We start from the raw sequence: 20,672 nt of genomic DNA, 5'->3' as shown, positions 1-20,672 counted from the left end.
ACAGTTGTGTGACGGTTTTTACTTTACCGGTACCGCATACATCAGTTTTCTATTTTACCGATCTAGTAATTTAAAATATTAGTTCGAATGAAAATTAATTTTCTCTACAGTTTCACTCTGTTTTATCATGTCTCGACCACGGTGCACCGTGGTCTCGACGGTTCAAATTCCCCATGATGATTGTCAGGTTATGTTCAAATCACTTTAACATTTTCAAACAACAAACGAATCGTCATGGGAGAAGAGAATCATTGTATGTATTTTGTAGAGCGGAAGAAACGTTATTGTCGAATGACAGTGAGGAAGGGAAACAAATATTGCGGCGAGCATCAGGAGAATTCACTGGATGCTTCAGTAGATGTAGATGATGGAGCTAAGAGAATAAAATGCCCACTGGATCCTACTCAGTAAGTAAATATCTTCTTCTTCATCACAACAACATCTTTCTTCGTACGTATAAAGTCTAAAGACCATTTACAGTACGTGCTATGAATGGCGGTTGTCCAAGCATTTGAAGGTGTGTAATGCTAAGCGATTAATTGACTCACAACCTTCGTTTATAGTCAAAGGAATAAATGTGGATGGAACGTATGAGACACCGCAGCATATACCACTGTCTGAGCTGAATCAACTTGTTGTAGATGCAGTCGTTGAAAAAGTGAAAGCTGCTCACAGTAAGAGTCTAAGCAATATTGGAACTACAATTGGGTTGGAATGAAAGTTCGTAGCATTTGTAAATTAAAATTGAAAGCTAAAATTCAGATATTTATTCATAGATTTATTCAATAACATATTTTCCATTCTGTTCTATTGCTTTTTGCCATTTTCGAGGTAACTTCTCGTATTATTGAATAAACATATAAACAAATACCTTAATTTTATCTTCGATTCTTAATTTGAAAATGCTACAAACTTTCTTTCCAGCCCAATACTTTGCTAAAACAAGACGTTGAAAATCTGTATATTATTTTCAGAGAAACTGCCGTGCTTCTCAGAGGAGGTACTACAACACGAGATACTCCATAGCAAAATAAATGATGGATCCTGTGGCAAAGCTGTTAAGAAACACCTTTTACAAAATGCATCCTTGCTCTCTCACTTGGAGCGCGCGGATCTGGTGAAAGATGATACATGCTTCATCGAGTTTGGAGCAGGCAAAGGCAAACTGACTTACTGGTTAGGGCAAATAATAAAGGATAAAAAGGACAGTTGCATTCTGTTGGTTGATCGCTCGAGTCACAGACACAAGAGCGACAATAAACTTAAAAATGGAAAATCTCCTCTGATGATACAGAGAATACGAGCTGACATTGCTGATTTGAAACTGAACAATGTTGCAGAAATTCAGAAATTCGATTATAAAATTGGAATCGCTAAACATTTGTGTGGAGCAGCTACAGGTAGTGTAATTCCTTTATTTGCTGACTTCTCTAATTATTGCATAATTTTTAAAAATCTATGGTACTTACATGGCTAAACACTTTTTAATGGAAATTTTAATAGCAACATATCATTGTGAACTAACAAGTCACCCTCGATAACGTCATCTAATAGTTTCATTTAAGATTGCAATGTAAAAGAAAATTTCTATGCTTTCTTTTGGTGCAGCACAATTATTGAAACTCCTATTAATAGGCTTCCAGTAGGTACAGTGTTAATAAGAACATTATGTTGCAGATTTAACTATAAGTTGCTTACACCGAGCAATGCAAGATAAACCTATCTGCAACGTAAATGGCATAGTGATTGCATTCTGCTGCCACCACAAATGCGAGTACGCGTCGTATGTCGGGAAACATTATCTCGAACAATGCGGATTCACGTCATCGGAATTCTCAATTTTATGTAGCATAGCAAGTTGGGCTACTTGCGGATCTAATTGCAATAGGCTGCACGCGGATTCGAACAAGCAACGTGATTCAAAAAACAAGTAATTCACCTCATATTTTTCTTAATTATCTCTTGATTACCCTGTTCGGAAAATTCTCAATTTTAATAATCATTTCAGATATGCAAAGAGCTTGACGTCAAGCGAAAGAGAAGCTATCGGCCGCAAAGTAAAGACTCTGTTAAATTGGGGACGTTTGGAATTTTTGAATAGTATCGGATTCGAAAGCAGATTAGTATATTACACTACCACCGATGTGTCTCTCGAGAACATGTGTATTGTGGCTACCAAGAAACAAACATAACCGCGGCGAAAGTTTTTGAAAAATATAATTTAATATACATATAAGTACATTTGTCTTAATACTATATTACATTTGTTATTTATGCTAAAGGTTACGTGCATTTCAAACGATATGATCGTACCAATAGTCTCGCGTATAAATTGCGAAAGCAACAAGATCGTCCTTAGGCGTGTCCACGGCAAGAGTTAAACGCGTTATGTTATCGGCCTTTTCTTCAACATAGCTAAAGTCATCAAATGGAAGCAGCTTCGTGTCTAGAATACTCGGCATCAATTGACTGTTCGATAAATCGTCGTTATACGTTGCGGTGATTTTCACGCTGTTGAACCTAACATCATCTTCCTGAACAATACCGCAAGATGAAAGGGAGCTGTTGGAACACTGTATCAACCCGCATACTCGAATTCCGTTTGCGGAATTTGTCCTATCATAGTGACGACATCCTTTGTAAACCACCGCACGGTAGTGGTTGAATGGCGACTGGCTGAGCGTACTGTTCACTTCGATGTTGCAACAGAAGCCTGCGTGGCAAAGGGTTCGGTTGAACAGCGGTCCGTTTACAACAGCGGATTCGTATTCGTCGAATATATCAAGCATGAGCAGAACCCCGTGAACCGGCGGAGTCCTCAGGTCCGTCATGTAGCAAGTGCCTCTGTCATCCCCGGAATTTTGCCTCCTGTGTTCTTTGCTCTCTTGTCTCGGAGCCTTCTTTGGTACCCTAGAGACCAACATTTTCCTACCGTTCGTGTAGGAAAGCGTTGCATTGGCTATTCCATCGCGACCTAAAAGAAGAAAAAGGTAGCTAAATGTTCAGAAAAGGAGTATTTTTTGACCATTGACTTTATCTGTTCACTCGACTAAAATGATTAACAGATCTGCAAATCAATTAAGCTGATAATGCAGCGATATACGCACCTAAGTAAATACCGCTTCCCGTGTTGGATCCTGAGGGATTGTTGTATCCAGAGGCCAAAAAGTTCACATCCTCCGCAAACGCCCATCCGAACTGTATTTGAACGGCTGAAAGAACGATCGAACTGCAATAATGGTCCTCTAAAATAACGTGATTAGTAGACAGCGGATCTTTATGAAGAATAAAGAATTTCTACCTAAATTGCAACAAATTGGAGTAAAGTAGAAATTAATTTTCTTTCTTAAATTCTTCTAATGTTTTCACTGTTCTAAATTACACCTAGTCATTTTTCCCATAGAGAGAGACGCATAAAATCCGCTGTCTAGTGATTAGTCGATAAAGGAAATTACCAGTCAAAAACGGTACTTCGGAAAACCAAGCTGTGGTGTATACGAAATCCGTGATGCCTAAATCCCTCGTCATGTTCAAACCGGGAGTCGAGAAGAATATATCGAAGCACACGGACGTACCAAAACGGACACCGAAATCGGTGTCGAAGGTAACGATCTTTGGTTGTTTGTCAACGTCAAAGAAATCTTTTTCGACTTGTGTGAGGTTTATTTTGCGATATCTGTGAACACCGTGTTCAAGAATTTTTCTGATACTGACACAAGACAAGAATGATCTCCAATAGCAACAACAAATCAACTTACCTGGCAATTATCTGTCCGTTTCGATCAAAAACCACGTTGGTATTGTAATAGTGTACCTTATCAGCGCGTAAAACTTTCTCGACAAGGTTCACCACGACGTAAATCTTGTTCTCTCTTGCCGCGCACGACAGCGACTTCATCACCTGCAAAAATCAACAGAAGAGTTTACTAGACTGCGGATCTTTATGCAAAATAAAAATTGTCTGTGAATGTTGTTCCTCCCCTTAATGTTTTTAATAGGGGAGAAATTATAATTACATAAATTGGAATTGAATAAATGCATCAAGATCCGCAGTCTAGTCATCGCAAATAAAGAAGATATTTAGGTGGACTACCCTGTATTGTCATGGAGAATCACCCCTTAAATTTCCTCCACCTAGTCGAGCACCCTGTATATAGCATTCTGTGTCATTTTAATTGGAAGAATGAGACGAATACGATGATAAAAGTTTCGTAAGAAAGTCACAAAATTCGAAAAGTTGCAATCTTTTGCTTCGCTTGCATTAGTGTGAGTCTCACCGATACTCAACCCCTCTGACTGATGCCAATTGGGATTCCCCTAATGGTGGGGGATAAAATTTTAGCGTAAATCTCGGAAAAAGGTGATGTTAACTTACTTTGCTGATGCCTGCACGATTTTGAGTGCATGGGTTGTATTTTTCCTCGGCGGTAGGTACGAATGTCGTCCAGGAATCCACTTTCGATGGTTCAGGGAAGAAGAACGACGTTAAACCGTCCTCCGGGAACACTATGATGTCAGCTCCCTGTAAAATATAAAATAAAAAAATGGAAGATATCTCCGAAAAAATGGCAAGTCGATCAAATAAGGAAAGCTTACCTGCAAAGTCGCGTTTTTAATAAATTCCGCGTACAGTTTCGCATTTTCCACCAGAGTTTCTGCGCTGTTCCATACTACTTGCGGCGTGTACTCCACCACAGCTCCGACGTAATAGTCCTTTTTATCTTCCTCTGGCACCTGCAAATCTTAAACGTCAGCAGGTTTCTGTTCGATTTTTTATTTTCAAAGTATTCGTGAAGTACCTGTTGCGACAGATGCACGAGAGCCAGCACAATTCCCAAGCAGCTTAAAATCTGACGCATTGTTAACTAGCTGTAGGGAAATCTGCAGGCAAAACCAATAAACTGTGATTCCCATTCTCTTCCGAGTTGTAGAATAGTTTAGTTCCTTGCACAGAAGTCACTAACACAAATACGAAAGGCGTCTGTTCGTCGTGGTACAATATATTACTCTTTTCCGATTTTGCACTCTGAATGTCCCCCCACCTCGTATCGCACGCTTTTAAATCTAACAGTCCCCTCCCATTTTTGGGTGCACTTGACAAAGAAGAGATATGTCTGGTGGGTCAGTCTTGACCCCCAAATTTTCCTCGTAGGAAATTTGGGTGTACAAAGTATTCGTACACCTTTTAAAAACGAATAACTTTTTCAAAACTGGATCCAACAGCTTGAGTTCTTTTGAGCGTTAGAAGGATTAGTTTAGTAGCTAATGTGTCAATAACATTTTTAAAAATTGTTACTGGTAAAAATTGCGAAGGAGAAAGAGAACCTTCTATAACAGGCACAGATAAAAAATTAAAAAATCCTGACCTCTACTTTTTCCTTCGCAACAGCGACCAATACCAATTAAAAAATTTACACATTAGCTAGCTAGTAAACTAATCCTTCTAACGTCTGAGGAAAATGCAAGCAGTTGGGACCAATTTTAAAAGTTGTACGGATAAGTACTTTGTACACTCACTGTGGTTCTAATCAGAACAGCTATTCAATAAGAGTAAAATGTTAAGTACCGTACTGGTTTTGCTAAGAATACAAAGAAAGATCGAATCTTTCGATTGTTGGATTTCCGAAATCACTTACCCAAGAGTTGTAGTGTCTGCTCACTCCGGCTGGACAGTGTATCGGATTTCTGAGAAGTCCTTATGTATAATAGCTGCGTTATCAGCGCTCGTGGCATTATCATCTTATCGTCTATTGCTACTGTCTCGAATGCTGACCATATCATAATCAATAACTATTTATAAGGTCCGAGATAAGAATTATCTAATTGTACTCCATCGGGTGGTGAAGGCACACGAAATATCTTTACGATATCGATATGATTATTACCGGTGCTCGAGTAAAACGTATGCCGTTCGGATGATCGATTCGGTCGCTTGACACTTTCGTTGGTTCTTTCCCTGAACAGTTTATCGAAATATTTTCAGCGTAAAACAAAAATAGAATTGGATAGGATAAGATCGGAAACGAATGACGCAGTACTAGTACTCGTGTATAACTCCAACACGCGCATCATACGATTGAATCTGCAGGTGGTATCTGTATCGTGTTATCATCGAGAAAGTGATTAAGGATGATAGAATAGTTACGTATATTTTTTTGAAAGTACAATCAAGTGGTTGTTCGAATAAAAAAGAGATTTACAGAATTGTTCACTATCTTACACTCTTTCGTAAATATAACGCACTGGCAAAGTCCACGATTGTCTGACTGTTGAGTTATGAGTGCCTTTAATTCATTGTATATTGTTTCGCGTAAAGATCTGTCATTGTTAGACAGAGAAAGTGAAATTGTCTGCATGAACAATAATGTAGTACTTTATAATTAGGGATTGCAATCCTGCGCCATTTTCAATCCCGCGGGATTGATGTGGGATTTATTTCAATCCCGCGGGGTCCCGTGGGACTAAGGATTTAGGTCTTCAATCTAATATATATTTAATAAAGAAACTTTATTTAATGAGATAATCATCTTTAATCATATTAGTCAAAATTTATTAACAGAATACATATAAAATCTAAATCTATCATACATTTTAAATTAAAATAAATCTCTTTTTGGAAAACAAACTATAATTGAAATGTAATTGTACACAATATATAATATAATAATTCGTTATATCTAATAATTATTAGAAGAAGGTATTTAAATAAAAAAATTATTATATCAATAACGAAGGTACGATATTATACATATATTAATTGCTGAGGTGAATCGGAAGAATTTTTTTCTTTACCAAAATGTTGGTTAAAACTTAAAAATAACTATAAAAATTGTTTAGAACGAACTGTATGTAATCGATCTGTCTGTGAATATAAGTTTAATTAGATCAAAATCTGAAAAATGTAAAAATTATAAAAACAAATTTTAATTTGTAGAACTTTAAAAATATGATAGTAAAAAGCAAAGTCTATTAATTGTTGTATCTTCTAGTTAGGTCCTCAACTCGAGAATTCCTAATATTTCAATTTAAACAATTACTCATGTGACCGACCAGAATAATAGCACAGACGAGTAAATATTATTATTATTACTATTATCGGTGCTCATGTAAATTGATGAAAACTGATGTACTCGCTACCGGTAAACCAGGAACTGTCACAAAACTGTTTTACTTACAACGATAAGATAGATCTACAGAAATTTAGATAATCCGTTGCCGATAATACAGACCTGAAAACTATTTTTAATAATTAATATCGCCTTAAAATGCTTTAATTTCATTGTATGTTACATAAAATGTATTCTTATATATGCGAGTCACGGCTCATTAAAACCATTCATATTCCTCCGATCAATATACTCGCATGTTTATATTTACTGTCTGTTCGCACACATTAATGGGCTTTGCGTAATCGGAGAGCCAATACCACGAAAAGAGAACACCGCATTGAGTCTGACCAGCCAAGACCGTCGCTAGTTATCGAAACATCGTCAAATGAACAGCACACAGTCAATCCCTCGCGGTCGATACTGGCTCTCTGAACAGTTTCTCGTTTTCCATCTACCTGATGATTATTCCCACGTGGGTGATCGAAGGTGTAAACGTGATCGACTAATATTCGGCGTTCAGTAGGTCACGATACTGTTTCGACCTATATTTAAATTCGTGCCCGCTAACCATATCTCGGAGGACCACATGCTGCAGTGTTGGGTGTAATATTATCCTCTGATCTAGAGGAGCAGTGTTTCACATTTCATTCGTCCTCGTTCGCTGGTAATTATATGTCTACAATTAATCAGTGCCGCGTGTACCGTTGCATAACTATTCGCTATAACATTACAACGAATCCAACCGGCAAAGTCGCTTACGCTGAAAGTGTCGGTTTTGTCAGCGAATCGGTTTGCTACATTGTTCCGGTCGATCAATGCCAAGCTTTACTGTTTCACATGTGTTTATGTTCATGTATAAATGCATTCGAATAGAATAGCATACGATTCTTACGAACTGCTTCGCAAACGTCATTATTAGAGAGCGAATTTTATGCATTTATGACAAAAATGTGCAGATGTAATAAGTGACCCTGAGGCGCCACTAAAGATTGCTGTACAAAATATTGTTTACACTATTGAATATGTCGGTATAATCATTTAGGTATTCTATGAGGTATTGTTCCAATTTCATATCTATAAAATTAAAAATATCATATGGGATGGAAATATTCTAGGTCAGAAAAAATGTTTAATTTTCAAGATAAAACAATAGAAACATTACGAAGAATTTCAAAAAATAACATTATATTATTTTCCATCTTTTGAACATATTAAAACAGACAATTAATTTCTATTTCTCTCCAGTTCGTTGCAATTTAATTCGGAAAGCTCCTCGATCTACTAACAATTAATCAAAAAGAAAATTCATGATTAGACAGCGATGTGTATGCAAGATAAAAATGTTCTACATGAATTGTTCTTAATATGATTGATTGGTTGGAAATAATGTAACAGAATTTCTAAATTCTAATGTTTTCACTGTTTTAAATTACACCTACTCGTTTTTGCCATAAATGCATAAAATTCGCTGTCTATAAATGATACTTGAACCGAAGTCTTCCCACGTTGAAATTTGGAGCACGCGCAGCTCCTCTTCTTCGATTATTATTTTCGGATGACATCATAGATGAAAAGTCTGTTCTCTGACGTAGGTCTTATGAAAATGAGCAGTCGAACTGGTAATGTGAATGAACTTCCCGGACCGATAGAATCATGTGACTAGTCCAGGGTCTGCTGCCTCTCTCACTCCTTTAGTTTGCTGCCACGTGCCAGGTAGCGGCAACCTGTTGCTACCTTGTAACACGCGGAAAATGTGCACGTCCAGCACCGAACGCGCCTGCGTCTATCAGGTCAGGCAATTTTGGAGGCGTAAATGGTGCGCGATAATCAGTCTAATAATTATAGCGACGTGCGTTGTCTTGGTACTGCGAATGTCAATACAGCAGGCGGAAGAAATCTCAACACGTGACGCGTATATGGATAATGTGCAGCCGCAGGTGTATGAACATGGTACGTACATTCTCCTGACACACAGCACGTGTACAAAGTTTTCGTACATCTTTCTAAAAACGAATAACTTTTTTCAAAATTGGACCCAACAGAAACAGACCCAGAAGATTTTACATTTCACAATGCTTGTAGCTTTTTCATTTGCTATTTTCAATCAATTGTATTTCATAACAACCTTGAACAATTTAAATTTTCATTACAGGCACAGATAAAAAATGTAAAAATCGTCACCTTCATTTTTTCCTTCGCAATTGCGATTAATGATAATTTAAAAAAATACATTTACACATTAGCTAGTAAACTAATCCTTCTACCGTCTGAAAACCCCCCAAGTTATTCGTTTTTAAAACTGTGCTTTGTACAGCTAGTACACCTGAAACATATGCTATCTCTTTGATTATTTCGTACAAGAGAAAGAGAAGTCCAGAAAATGCATGGTTAGCTGCAGTTGATGCGCACGAGGTTGTCGAGGATGCATTCGGTTGCTCAGAAAGTCAATTTCATTAAATCGAGCTTGGTAAAATGCATGGCCAATTGCATTCGATACGGTTAACATACTGAGAAGAAACATGAAACTTTACGACCGACACATAATGCCTCGTAAAAAGTAATCGGAAGACAGGTTTTAGTGAATGGTACCGGCACAGTTCTGTTATCTGATAAGGCATGCCGCAAAAGAGCAAACAGTGATTCAGAACTGTTATGTTATTTGTACAGCAACTAGGAAATCATTTGGAAATAGGGGAACGGTATAAAGCATGTATGATAAGCATGAAAATATTGTTTTTCTACCACGGTATTCCCCCATGGGATAAACGACAATTTCATGTGCATTAACTTAATGTTAGAAGCAAACGGAAGGGGGTTGCATTATGTACACACAATGACTAGCCTACTTTCGCAATGTTATTACAGGTAATTGCATCGGTGATATTATCGTGTACTGGACTTTGAAATTCTTCGAAAAGATTCTGAAATATTCATGAAAACGATCTGTAGCTGTTAATAATTTTTATCGATGCACTTCAAACAGTGTCAATGTCAGCAATCGAATTTTCAATCACTGTAACTGAGAGTGTAATATAATTAGACTGCGAATCTTTATGCAATTACAAACATGTTCCTAAAATTACTTAAAATTTGTCTAAAAAGAATCGAAAATTGCATAAACATCCGCAGTCTAGTAATAATATTGACCTTGTTTGACAGACTTCTTTGCCAATTTCGAACGCTATCGATAACGTTATGTTTTTACTGCTGTTGCAGTTTTGAGCACGTGGTACAACTTTACTACCGGTGAGTTCAGACGATCGATTATTTTGTGTGCTTGTCGTTCTGCAACGTGCGATTGATGTTTGTTATCGGGAAAGATATTTCAATTTCATCAAGATATGGACGGCAGAAATTTGGTTTACAGTGTAAAACGAATCGAACTTTTAGTGGTTCGTGCAAATATCGATATTCTTTATCACGAACGGCCGTTGATAACGAACGTTGTCTGCAATTCCAATAGCGTACCTGTTGCATGTTCGTATGAAATCGAATATCCACATACAGATGCCACGTCACGCATACCAATAAGTGAGATTATCTACTGGAGTTATTATCGAGGATTAACGGACTTGTATACCAGTACGGAATTTAGGACAGATCAAAAACATTGTCGCTAATATTTTATTCGAGGCTGAAACTTTATTTCGGAAGGGGTGCAAACTTCCATAACCAGTTTCTGTTGTCCGCTGTCTATTAACCCTTTGCACTCGGAGCTGTTTTCACTCGAAAATTAAACATTTCTTCCTAGCTAGAATAATTCCATTCTATGTATATGATTTTATTTTAATTTTACGGATATGAAATTGATATAATACCTCATACAATACTTAAATGTTTAGTAATTAGTAGACTGCGGATTTTTATGCAAAATAAAAATGTTCTGCATTGATTGTGGTCAGCAGGAGTAAAATAAAAATGTATTCAGCTCTTAATGATTTTGTTGCATTAAAAACAACATTACAACATTCTTAAATTTTTCTGATCTGTTATTGTTTTATATTTCACCCAGCCAATTTCTTCATAAATGCATAAAGAGCCGCAGTGTAGCAATTAGTTGGATCCCAATATATTTAATAATGTAAGAAACATTTTGAATAACAGCACAGCAATTTTTAGTGGCGCCTCTCTCTCACAATCAGAGTCACCATTCGATCGCTAAGGGTTAACTTTCGGGCGCCTTCGATCGTTTCATGCAGTTCCTCGTGCATCAATCTTATTTTCATTTATTGGTTAACCTACATGCTACTTTGACAAGAGCAAAGAGAACAATATTAAAGGATCTTTACGACCTTCTTTATGTTCACCGAGGAATCATAACCATATCGTTTGACCCAACTGGTAGTTCTGGTGTCAAGAAGCTATTCGAGGTGAACCAATGACCCGAGGAGTCTAATTCAATTGTGCCACGTGACGTGGCTTGTGTTACCCTGCTTGCTAGATCACGCCGCCTATGATAGCAATTAAGAGCATCATGAGTTCATCGGTAACTACTACATACTGAGGCATACGTTTGTGATTTGATTGTAGGCATTCCGTGGTACAATGGGAAGAAATTATCGCCAGATTCGCCGGAATGGGATCGATACTTGACAGATATCCTAAGAGATTGGATATTGTGGAAATATGACTCGAACAAGTCTTATAACCTTGAGGAGCCGGAAGTGGAGGACCAGTCGATGGGACAGGCGCAAGTCATTCGGGATATTTTCAAAGACAGGGTAATTTTTCATATTTCACGAGACAAGATAAACATTTTTAACGAGGTACAGTGACTCCCAATAATATTCGGACACTATTAAAAAGACTACAACTAATATCGGACTATACGATTTGAAATTTTTTGGGAAGTTAGAACAGTTGGTTTTCTACACAACGTAATCATAATTTTTCAATAAATTGCAAGTTGCTGGAATTGTAGAGAAAATACTAAAAGTTGTCCAATGCAAAAATTGTAGCAAGAATTGTAGACAAAATACTAAAAGTTGCATTTTATAACTTTTAGTATTTTCTCTGCAATTCCGACCAATTGCAATTTTCTAAAAAAATCCTTCTCCCATCCTGCAGTAAACTAATTGTTCTAACTTCCCAAAAAAGTTCAAATCGCATAGTCAAATATTGAAAAACTTATCGTTATTTGAGACCGTCTGGATATTAATTAATGCGAGACCCAGTAGTTAGAAGCGCATGTCAGACTCGCTAAGAAGTTCTAGAACGCGAGTAAAAGGATTTCAAGATTACCGGAAGGACCACGGATGTAAAGCTTAGCTGGCGGAGTGGCTAAGAGGATTTTAAGGTCATCAGGGGTTTGTTATTCGCCCTAAAGAGATTGCCGGGTTACCTAATAATAAATAAGATACTTGTGCCTGTACTTTCATTTTTCTGCACAGAGTAATGGCTTCTTCGTGGAGTGCGGAGCCTACGACGGTGAAACACGAAGCAACACTTTGGTCCTGGAACGATTCCTCGGCTGGACAGGCTTACTGGTAGAAGCGGATCCTGTAAACTTCAGCAAGATGTTGCTGAAGAACAGGAAAGCTTACCTGACGCCTACCTGTCTCGCGATACAGCCGTATCCCTCGGTGGTACGAAAGTTCGTAGTTTGTCGCAAGCTGCTATTCCACTTACGAAAACACATTAACAACGTCGTTCAATCGAATGTTTATTGTTGATTCTTCATATTCGTTCAATTTACAGAACTCTTTCTTAATGGCAAAGAACGTGGGACGTCTTCACGAGCCTAACGCGAACGATAGTCATCTGCCGAACTCGGCAGACGTGGCTCACAGTGGTGTGCACGTTTCGGTGCAGTGCATTCCTTTCATTGACCTCATGATGGCGCTAAATGTCAGCACTGTGAATTATTTTAGCCTCGATATCGAAGGCAACGAGCTTCAGGTGTTGAAAACGATTCCGTTCGATAAAATTAATATCGAGGTGAGCTTTTTATCAAGAAATATTTGGCATTCAAATTTGAATTTGCACACCTAGTCTTTAAAGTCGCATCTGACTTCCTCTTGCCATTTCGATCAATTCTTTATTTTGTGGTGGCAAAACGAAGTCAGATATATGTATTGTGTAAATTCTAGAATATTGTTAACGCGTTCTTGTAACATTACAGACTCTCTCGGTGGAGTTTTCGCACGTCGAAAATGGCAAACGTGATCTGATCAATTTCATGGAGTCGAAAGGCTACAATGTCTACTCGTTCGTCGTGAGAGCTGATAAATTAGCTCACGATATAATATTCGTGAAATACAATTTACAGGATACTGTTCCGTTAGAGTGATCTCTTAGTTAGCTAAAGAAATGATTTATTTGTTAGTTCCTAGTCTGCGTTGTTGCACAGCCATTCCTATAGTTGCTAGTCCGACGTACCAATTTATGTTGACTGCCACGTTGGCCACATGTGATTTAACAAACTTTTTACAACAATCTGCAGAAATTGCAATCCTTTGGTCCATGATCGAACTTTGTAGTTCCAGTCTGATCAACTGAATTACATTGACTCCGCACAAATCTACGGCGTACAATGATTGCGATTAGTTAATAGTAATAATTTTATTTTACAAAATATTTACAAGGAACATACATTTCGCATAACAAAATAAAGTGTCTCTCTGTAGGTACTCCATAGGACTCCGTGTCGGTGTAACGTGTCTAAACGAAAATAAATATATCTTGCAAAAATAATTAGGAAAACGAATGGAGCCACTAATTCGTACGATTCGTTACAATTCTCTCTTTCTCTCTCGAGGCGTGTTTCCCATTGATTCGATTACTCGATCATCCGCGTTCGCCTAATTCCCGAACAAGGGAGGAACATCGTTTACTGTACACTCGTTACAAACTACTGGAATGATTCAATGTACAATTAAAGCGACCCGCTACTTATTGCCACCCTGATGAGCAATAAATTTCGAATTGATTCGACAGCGATGACTGCGAATCTTTATGCGAGTTTTGATTAGAAAAAATGTACAACGCGAGAAGTAATCCTTTCATTGGTTAGAACGACTTCTCGTAGTAAAAATAATTCATTCTTCGAATATACACGTTTACTTGTATTTTTCTATCGCACAGAGATCCGCAGCCTGTCGATAACAAAAATATTCATTTGCGCTCTGTCGTTATCCATAAATGCGTAACATACTTAGCCGTTTGCACTCGGAGGCGCCATTAATAGTTATTATTAAATTTATATCCAATAAATCACTAAACGTATTTAATATTTTCATAAATTACTGAAAGTATATTGTATGAGGTATTAAAATCATATAAAATAGAAATATTTCAGGTCGGAAGGAAAATTCGGTTTTCGAATTAGAACAGCTCCGAGTGCAGAGGATTAAAGCTTTCGGACTAGCCATCTTCGTTCACCATTTCAGCCACTCATTGGACAAATAGATTAATTATTTCCGAATTTTGTTAAGACTTTAGAATTTCCTTGAAAATTGAACAGAAAAAGAAATTTTCAAAATCTATGTATACTATTTGATCAATTTTCTCAATCGATTTGGCAAATGGGCGGCCATCAGTCGTAGGAAAGGGACATCGAACGTGATTATGCGACACAATGACTTATCGTAACAGCAATCGTTATTGGGAGCGAGGAGAGCGTTCAATTGTTGATTGTTAGTATATATTTTCCTTCTGTTTCGGAGCGTTCATTGTCTCATTCGCGAGAGAATTGTTAACGTACACCCTCGACGTTGTTACAGTATTAATGTGTGCGATCGACGCAGTGCCTTGTCGATACAAATTTTTGTATAATTACAAAAATAGTAATAAACGCATTAGTTCTCGTCGATTGTTCTCGAATGCTTTCGATTTATAGTTAACCCTTTGCGGTCCAAGAAGAAAATGGACTATCATCATTAGACTGCGGATCTTTATGCATTTATGACTTCAAAAAATTTTGGTACAAAATGCTACAAGATAAAATTCCACAGAGTTTAGTAGGATTTTTTTTATTTCAGATCTACAAAGAGTACTGCAGACCACTGAAAATAACATGTCACATGAATCCACTTCCTTATTTGTCGACAAAAATTGAAAATTGCATTAACATCCGCAGTCTACTAATCATCAATGTGTGATTTTTTCATGAAGCAAAATCGATTCGAACAGAGTGCGGTTGCGTGTTCACTTGTTCAGTCTATGGCTGTGGTTGCGGCTTTAGATACAGACTTTGCGGGTCTGATTCTGCTAGCGTAAGTATACTTACGGTTCACGTTTCGCTCGGCACGATTGCGGTTGCGGTTTCAACTCCGTCGAGTGTTGGCGTTCGGATGATTGTGGTTGCGGTTGTTCTTCGCGGGTGTATTTGTTCGATTGAATCAAATGATGCTATGCAATCGATTGTTATTAGCGCGCTAGAGGGATGATGGTGTGGGTGCGATGATCGCTGATGATTCGAAAAGTAAACCCAAGATGATACTCTGGCCCGCAAAGGGTTGCCATACGATCGCTCGTTTTCGTTATGAACGGACATTTTCGAACGTGGCTGATAAAATTGTGTCATCACTGGTTCTGTTGAAGGACATTGGCTGTCACGAATTGAAATCTCTCCTCTTACTACCGTGTTGCTTCTGTCGGTCCAAATTATCGGCGACCCCGTCAGAAGAATAACGAATCTCTGACCCCTAAAATACAGTAACAGAAAAGTCTCGGTTAATTAATATTAATCGAGGGGCGCAGAGATTTAATACGTCGACAAGCGGTATAGGATTTGAGGACACGTTTCGTGGCCTGTGGTAGGCATGGACACGGCTGTCTGGAACTCTGGGAGCGACTAGACCACGCCCACTCCGGGCACTTCGTGTAGAAAGAGCGAGAGACTGGGCAGATACAGCCATTTAGCTTTAAATTGGCACGTCTGATAGTCTCTTAGACTAGAAACAGGGCTTTACGTGAGAAGCGGAGGAGCTCCAGGTGCAACATGACCACGCCCACTTAGAGATAATAAACATAAACCAAAGATAGAGGTTCACGCAATAAGGGGCGGAGTTGTTGGTTCCTGTGGAACTATAGGAGTGACTAGACCACGCCCACCCCGGGCACTTCGTGTAGAGAAAGCAAGATACTGGGCAGAGATAACCATTTAGCTATCAACGTTATCACGCCTGACAATGTCCTACACTAGAAACGTGGGTTCATGTGAGAAGTGGAGGAGCTCCAGGGACAACAAAACCACGCCCACTTATGTAGCTCACTTCATACAGAGAGAGAGACACAAACCAAAGATCGACGTTCACGCGGTAAGGGGCGGGGTTATTGAATCCTGCAGGGCTCTTGGAGCAACGAGACCACGCCCCCAAGGGCATTCTATATGAAAAAAGAACAATACAGAGTTTTGAGCTCTCCATGCCCATGCCTGTGCTACATACTTGCAGGTAAGATTCTGATCTACACGGTTACTCTTTAACAACTCTTTCGTAAAATTTGCAACGATGCTTCGTACTTTTTTTTTTTGTTTCTGTATACTGTTCTTTACGGCGTAACAGGCAATTATGCTTACACTTACAAGCACTCGGATAATTAAAGCTCTATCGACCGCAACGTTCGGTTCTTCCAAGACTCTCTACAAACTAGAAGTATACTCCATGGACACAGTTCCTCCGTCAACGAGGAGATCAACTGTTCTAATACTTACACGGTTGCTTAATTAATCACAGCTTGCAAAACATTTCTAAGCAGTCTGTCGTTCACGGTTTCGCACTTTGTACTCGTGCTCGAAATCATTTAGAACTCGGTTAGGGGAGATCGCTTAAGAAAAGTATCCTCGATAAAGGACTCTGTAAAGTTGAATGAAGAGAGAATTAAATGTTTATGCGCCAGTTTAGGTAATAGGAGTCTACCGAACTCGTAATTGAAGAGCTGGTCTGTGAGAAAGTACTGGCAGATTCTGCAACAAGTGGTTGTGGATCAATGTTTGATTCTCGCGCTTTAGGATTTTATTTGTCGTTCGAGAAGAGTCGAAGAAGTAATTCGTGATCACTCTTTTACGCAGGAGTATGGCCAGCTCAATTTGATCCACATTCGTGTGATAAATGCATAAGATTCGCAGTTCAATGACTAATTATATAAATGTAGCAGAGCAACAGTACAATCTCACCGAGTCGATTACCGAACGAACGACACCGGTGCTACGGAATGGTAACGATCACAGTCAATCAAACACGTGTCAACCATCTAAATCATTCACACGTAACTCTCCCGGTTCTTCCTACCAGCGGCCTTTCCGCTAACTATAGTCGTCTGAAGCTTAATTTGTTTGTCGTTGGCCACGTGGTTGCACGGTACCTTCACGCTGGAGCTTTTGTTGCTGCTGTGTCTCCTCCAGAAGTCCGACTGGTTGCTGCTACAATTCGTGGACCCTGTCGTATAAGTCCCAGTTCTGTCCGATGTTTTCTTCTTTTTCCTCCTGTTGGGCCCCAAGCCGCACAACCTGAGGAAACCCTCTCTGAATTTCGTGGACATCAGGTTGTAGAGGATCGGGTTGATCGCCGAGTTCAAGTACAGCATCACTCGACAGAAGTACAGCAAACAAAAGTAGTTCTCTATGCCTAGATCGATGATCGTCTGCGCGGAGACCATCAGGATCCACACGGTTAACGCTCTAAACGGCAATAGACACAGGAAGAAGCACAGCACCACTGTCCCCAGCATCAGCATCACCTGTTTGCGATACTTGAGCAAGTTGTTCGACGGTCCTCGGCTGATCGTTGGATTCGCCATCAAGTGCAACGCGATCACCGTGTACAGAACCACCAGGATCAACAGAGGGATCGCGAAGAAGATGATGATCGTCGTCAAGAAGAACGCGATTGTCCAGTTGTTGTTCGCTACGGTGTTGCACGTCGGGATGTACGTGCCGTCGATGTCCTCTTCCACCTCGTAGTTCACCATCAGCAAGATCGGGCTGTGAACAGAGCATTCGGGAACACTACACTTCGTCAAGTTAGATGCTGTTCTAATCGTGTCTTCAACCTGGACTTTCAGCGCGAGATGCTAACGCTTGCTTTTTACAATGTCAAACCAAATCGGAAATATTAACACTAGGTTTACGGGACCCGTCAAAATGATCCGTTCTAATATTCTTAATTTGCGATTATTAAGTTTATTATTAAGAATTATGTACAAAATTTATTTCCTTGCGTATTATATTATTGGAAGAATGGCCAAAAATTTGGATGCACACATTCTTGCTATGTTTATACAGGCTGTCTCAAAATTCCTTCAACATCTGGAAATGGGAGGTTCCTCAGATCATTGAAAGCAACATTCTCCTTTGCAAAAATGGCGTCCGCGGTTTTGTTAAGGAGTTATTAACGAAAAATACGGACCAATCAGAGCGCGACCTAGACGCGTGTTGATACAATCGGCACGGCGCGATAACTGTCAATTAGCCCACTGTGCCAACACGCGTCTAGATCGCGCTCTGATTGGTCCGTGTTTTTCGTTAATAACTCTTTAGCAAAGCCGTTGACGCCATTTTTGCAAACGAAAATGTTGCTTCAAATGGTCTGAGGAATCTCCCATTACCGGATGTTGAAGGAATTTTGAGACACCCTGTAGAATAATGTGAAATGGTTACTTCTACAGCTTCGTAAACCGAGTGTTAAATAGTGTTTGAAATATTTATTTCGATGAATATTGTCCAGCTGGGCTTGGAAGCTACCATCGAAGAAGCTCTCTAGCTAAATGGGCAATTAAAAATAGCCTGAAAGTTAGCGTCGACAGAGAACGTTGCTCGAGGCGGTATCCAAAGCTTTAGCAGAAACTTAAAAGTTCCTTCTAAACCTGGTTTAGGTACACGCTCATAACCTCCATCTTTTTGGGCTTGTTCGCTAATTATATTCCTTTACTATCAATTTTCTACACTTCTTATCGTAACACAGGCCGTATCGTCGTTACATTCAATTAGTGTATCAAAAATAGTCCCAAGTAGCGGAGGGTTTAAGCATCGATAGATCCGCAGATCCATAATGATTCAGACAAAGTTCTCCTCCTGTTCCGTGGTGTCAGTCCTCCTAGTCCCGCCGAAAACATTTTTAAACCTCTCCCCGCTGCAAGTAGCAGCTCTGAAAAGTCCAACAAATCCTTTTCGAAATTTGCTGCTCATCAGATTATACAATACAGGATCCACAGCGCTATGTATGTAGCACATGATCCTGCTAAAATTCAGCAATGCAAAGAACGCATCTTGATCAATGGCAGCGATCTGTTCCGCTGGTGCGACGATGATGAACAGGATAAAAATCCGGTACGGTGTCAGGCAGAGGAAGAAGCTCCCGACTACTGACATCAGCATAGTGATCACGTGTCTTTTCGCACGGGCGTGGTAAGAGTCACTGGTGTTGCTGGCTGACGAACGATCCGGCATCAGATTCTTGATGATCACCGCGTACAGGATCAAGAGGATCAGCAACGGCACGAGGTAGAACAAGAGGACCAGGAGCAAGAAGAAGACAACGGTGGCGGTGGTGTCGGCCATGGTTAAACAGACTGGGACAATGTTCTTGTCCTGGTCGGTCTTGCTCTCCTTCAGACGCATCTCCCGGTACTGGGAGACCCAGATTATGGGACTGGAAGCAGTGAAAATTAATGTCGGGCATCCGGGATCCGATCTAGCCGAAGCAGACTGTTAGAAACGACTCGTCGTGAAGCGAATCGACCACTTTTTGACGTCACCCTCATCTTTTGTTCTGAATGAAATATGTTATTATTATTATTATTATTATTATTATGTACGGACCGAGGTCCTTTTATACAAATGTATAAAGTTTTTTACAGTATAACTGATAAAAACAAAAAGAAACAACAAAAAAAAGTCTTAACCTAAAATTTACATAAGAATGGACAAGTGCGAAACTAAACAAATACAGGTACGATTAACAAATAGTGTTGCGTAATTTTCTTTTGAATGCCTGTACCGTGCCAGTAAAAAAATTAATATTTTTATAAAGTATCTTTGAGATAGCAATAATGCGATTTAATGGATTTATTACTTCATATTTGGATTTCAAACAATGAAATCCTGCTCTTGTTCTCAAAACTCGTTCAGGTTCGTAGAAATTAATTATTATGTTGTAGTCTATGTGAAATTAGGGGGGGGGGGGTGTCTAAGCCATCACTTTGTCGCTTTAGAATTAGTTTAAAAATTGCAGGTCTTCGAAGTTTGCAATTTTTGCACATTTTGGCGAAGACGAGCGTCACTTACGATTTTTTATCTCGGGGACTGGTTGTCCGATTGAGCTACGTTTTTTTGTTTTATTTTGGAAGGATTGGGATATTGTAAAATAATTTTTTCAAGCTATCAAGCAAGTGTTTTTTTTCGATTATGTGCCAGAATGATTTAAATTTTGAAGAAAATATAGAAAGGCCCGTTTTCGCCAGAATGAGGAAAAACTGCAAACTTCGGAGGCCTGTAATTTTTAAATAAAATTCTAAAGTGGCAAAGTGACGGCTTAAATCCTCCTAATTTCTAGTAAGACGACAACATATTTAATTCCGAACAAAATCGTCGACGGTGACGTGAAAAAGTGATCGATTTGACAT

At 39.0% G+C, this 20,672-nt stretch overlaps 4 protein-coding genes across 18 annotated transcripts in view; 2 read left to right on the top strand and 2 right to left on the bottom strand.

The window, feature by feature from the left end:
- Window positions 1-101: 101 nt before the first annotated feature.
- LOC143212052 (tRNA:m(4)X modification enzyme TRM13 homolog) lies at window positions 102-4,089 on the top strand. 4 transcript variants are annotated; one of them, XM_076430355.1, is made up of 6 exons: window positions 102-187; window positions 269-407; window positions 481-674; window positions 975-1,400; window positions 1,678-1,930; window positions 2,009-2,236. In XM_076430355.1, exons 2-6 carry the CDS (start codon window positions 292-294, stop codon window positions 2,190-2,192), a joined length of 1,173 nt encoding a protein of 390 aa, XP_076286470.1. In that variant the 5' UTR covers window positions 102-187; window positions 269-291; the 3' UTR covers window positions 2,193-2,236. The 4 variants fall into 4 exon arrangements, with proteins under 4 accessions (XP_076286470.1, XP_076286472.1, XP_076286469.1 ...); XM_076430357.1 differs by having other exon boundaries at window positions 470-674; XM_076430354.1 differs by adding an exon at window positions 3,404-4,089 and having other exon boundaries at window positions 117-407; window positions 2,009-3,321.
- Window positions 2,201-6,223, bottom strand: LOC143212047 (vanin-like protein 1). The gene is made up of 8 exons (XM_076430339.1): window positions 5,637-6,223; window positions 4,800-4,881; window positions 4,597-4,734; window positions 4,376-4,522; window positions 3,759-3,901; window positions 3,456-3,676; window positions 3,108-3,212; window positions 2,201-2,974 (listed from the first exon to the last, which is right to left on the bottom strand). Exons 2-8 carry the CDS (start codon window positions 4,857-4,859, stop codon window positions 2,295-2,297), a joined length of 1,494 nt encoding a protein of 497 aa, XP_076286454.1. The 5' UTR covers window positions 4,860-4,881; window positions 5,637-6,223; the 3' UTR covers window positions 2,201-2,294.
- Window positions 6,224-7,369: 1,146 nt separating this feature from the next.
- LOC143212055 (uncharacterized) lies at window positions 7,370-14,938 on the top strand. 4 transcript variants are annotated; one of them, XM_076430365.1, is made up of 8 exons: window positions 7,373-7,773; window positions 8,702-8,899; window positions 8,955-9,059; window positions 10,326-10,355; window positions 11,640-11,830; window positions 12,500-12,694; window positions 12,807-13,046; window positions 13,231-14,938. In XM_076430365.1, the coding sequence occupies exons 3-8, from the start codon at window positions 8,981-8,983 to the stop codon at window positions 13,396-13,398; spliced, it is 903 nt and encodes a 300-aa protein (XP_076286480.1). In that variant the 5' UTR covers window positions 7,373-7,773; window positions 8,702-8,899; window positions 8,955-8,980; the 3' UTR covers window positions 13,399-14,938. The 4 variants fall into 4 exon arrangements, with proteins under 4 accessions (XP_076286479.1, XP_076286481.1, XP_076286476.1 ...); XM_076430366.1 differs by lacking the exon at window positions 10,326-10,355 and having other exon boundaries at window positions 7,371-7,773; XM_076430361.1 differs by having other exon boundaries at window positions 7,371-7,773; window positions 8,702-9,059.
- A 582-nt stretch (window positions 14,939-15,520) lies between these two features.
- The window catches only part of Ethr (ecdysis triggering hormone receptor), a 51,520-nt gene continuing 46,368 nt past the window's right edge, over window positions 15,521-20,672 (bottom strand). For 7 of the 9 annotated variants that reach the window (XM_076430344.1, XM_076430345.1, XM_076430349.1 and 4 more), the window contains one exon: window positions 15,614-18,033. In XM_076430344.1, the coding sequence (XP_076286459.1) occupies window positions 17,313-18,033 (721 nt within the window). In that variant the 3' untranslated portion in view covers window positions 15,614-17,312. Of the gene's footprint in view, window positions 19,700-20,672 lie in introns of all 9 variants that reach the window. The other 2 variants (XM_076430351.1, XM_076430352.1) reach the window with 2 other exon arrangements.

Source organism: Lasioglossum baleicum, chromosome 9, assembly GCF_051020765.1.
Source record: "Lasioglossum baleicum chromosome 9, iyLasBale1, whole genome shotgun sequence".
Taxonomy (NCBI): Eukaryota; Metazoa; Arthropoda; class Insecta; order Hymenoptera; family Halictidae; genus Lasioglossum; species Lasioglossum baleicum.
The sequence above is the reverse complement of the archived record's forward strand: the minus strand, read 5'-3'. Positions and strand labels throughout refer to the sequence as shown.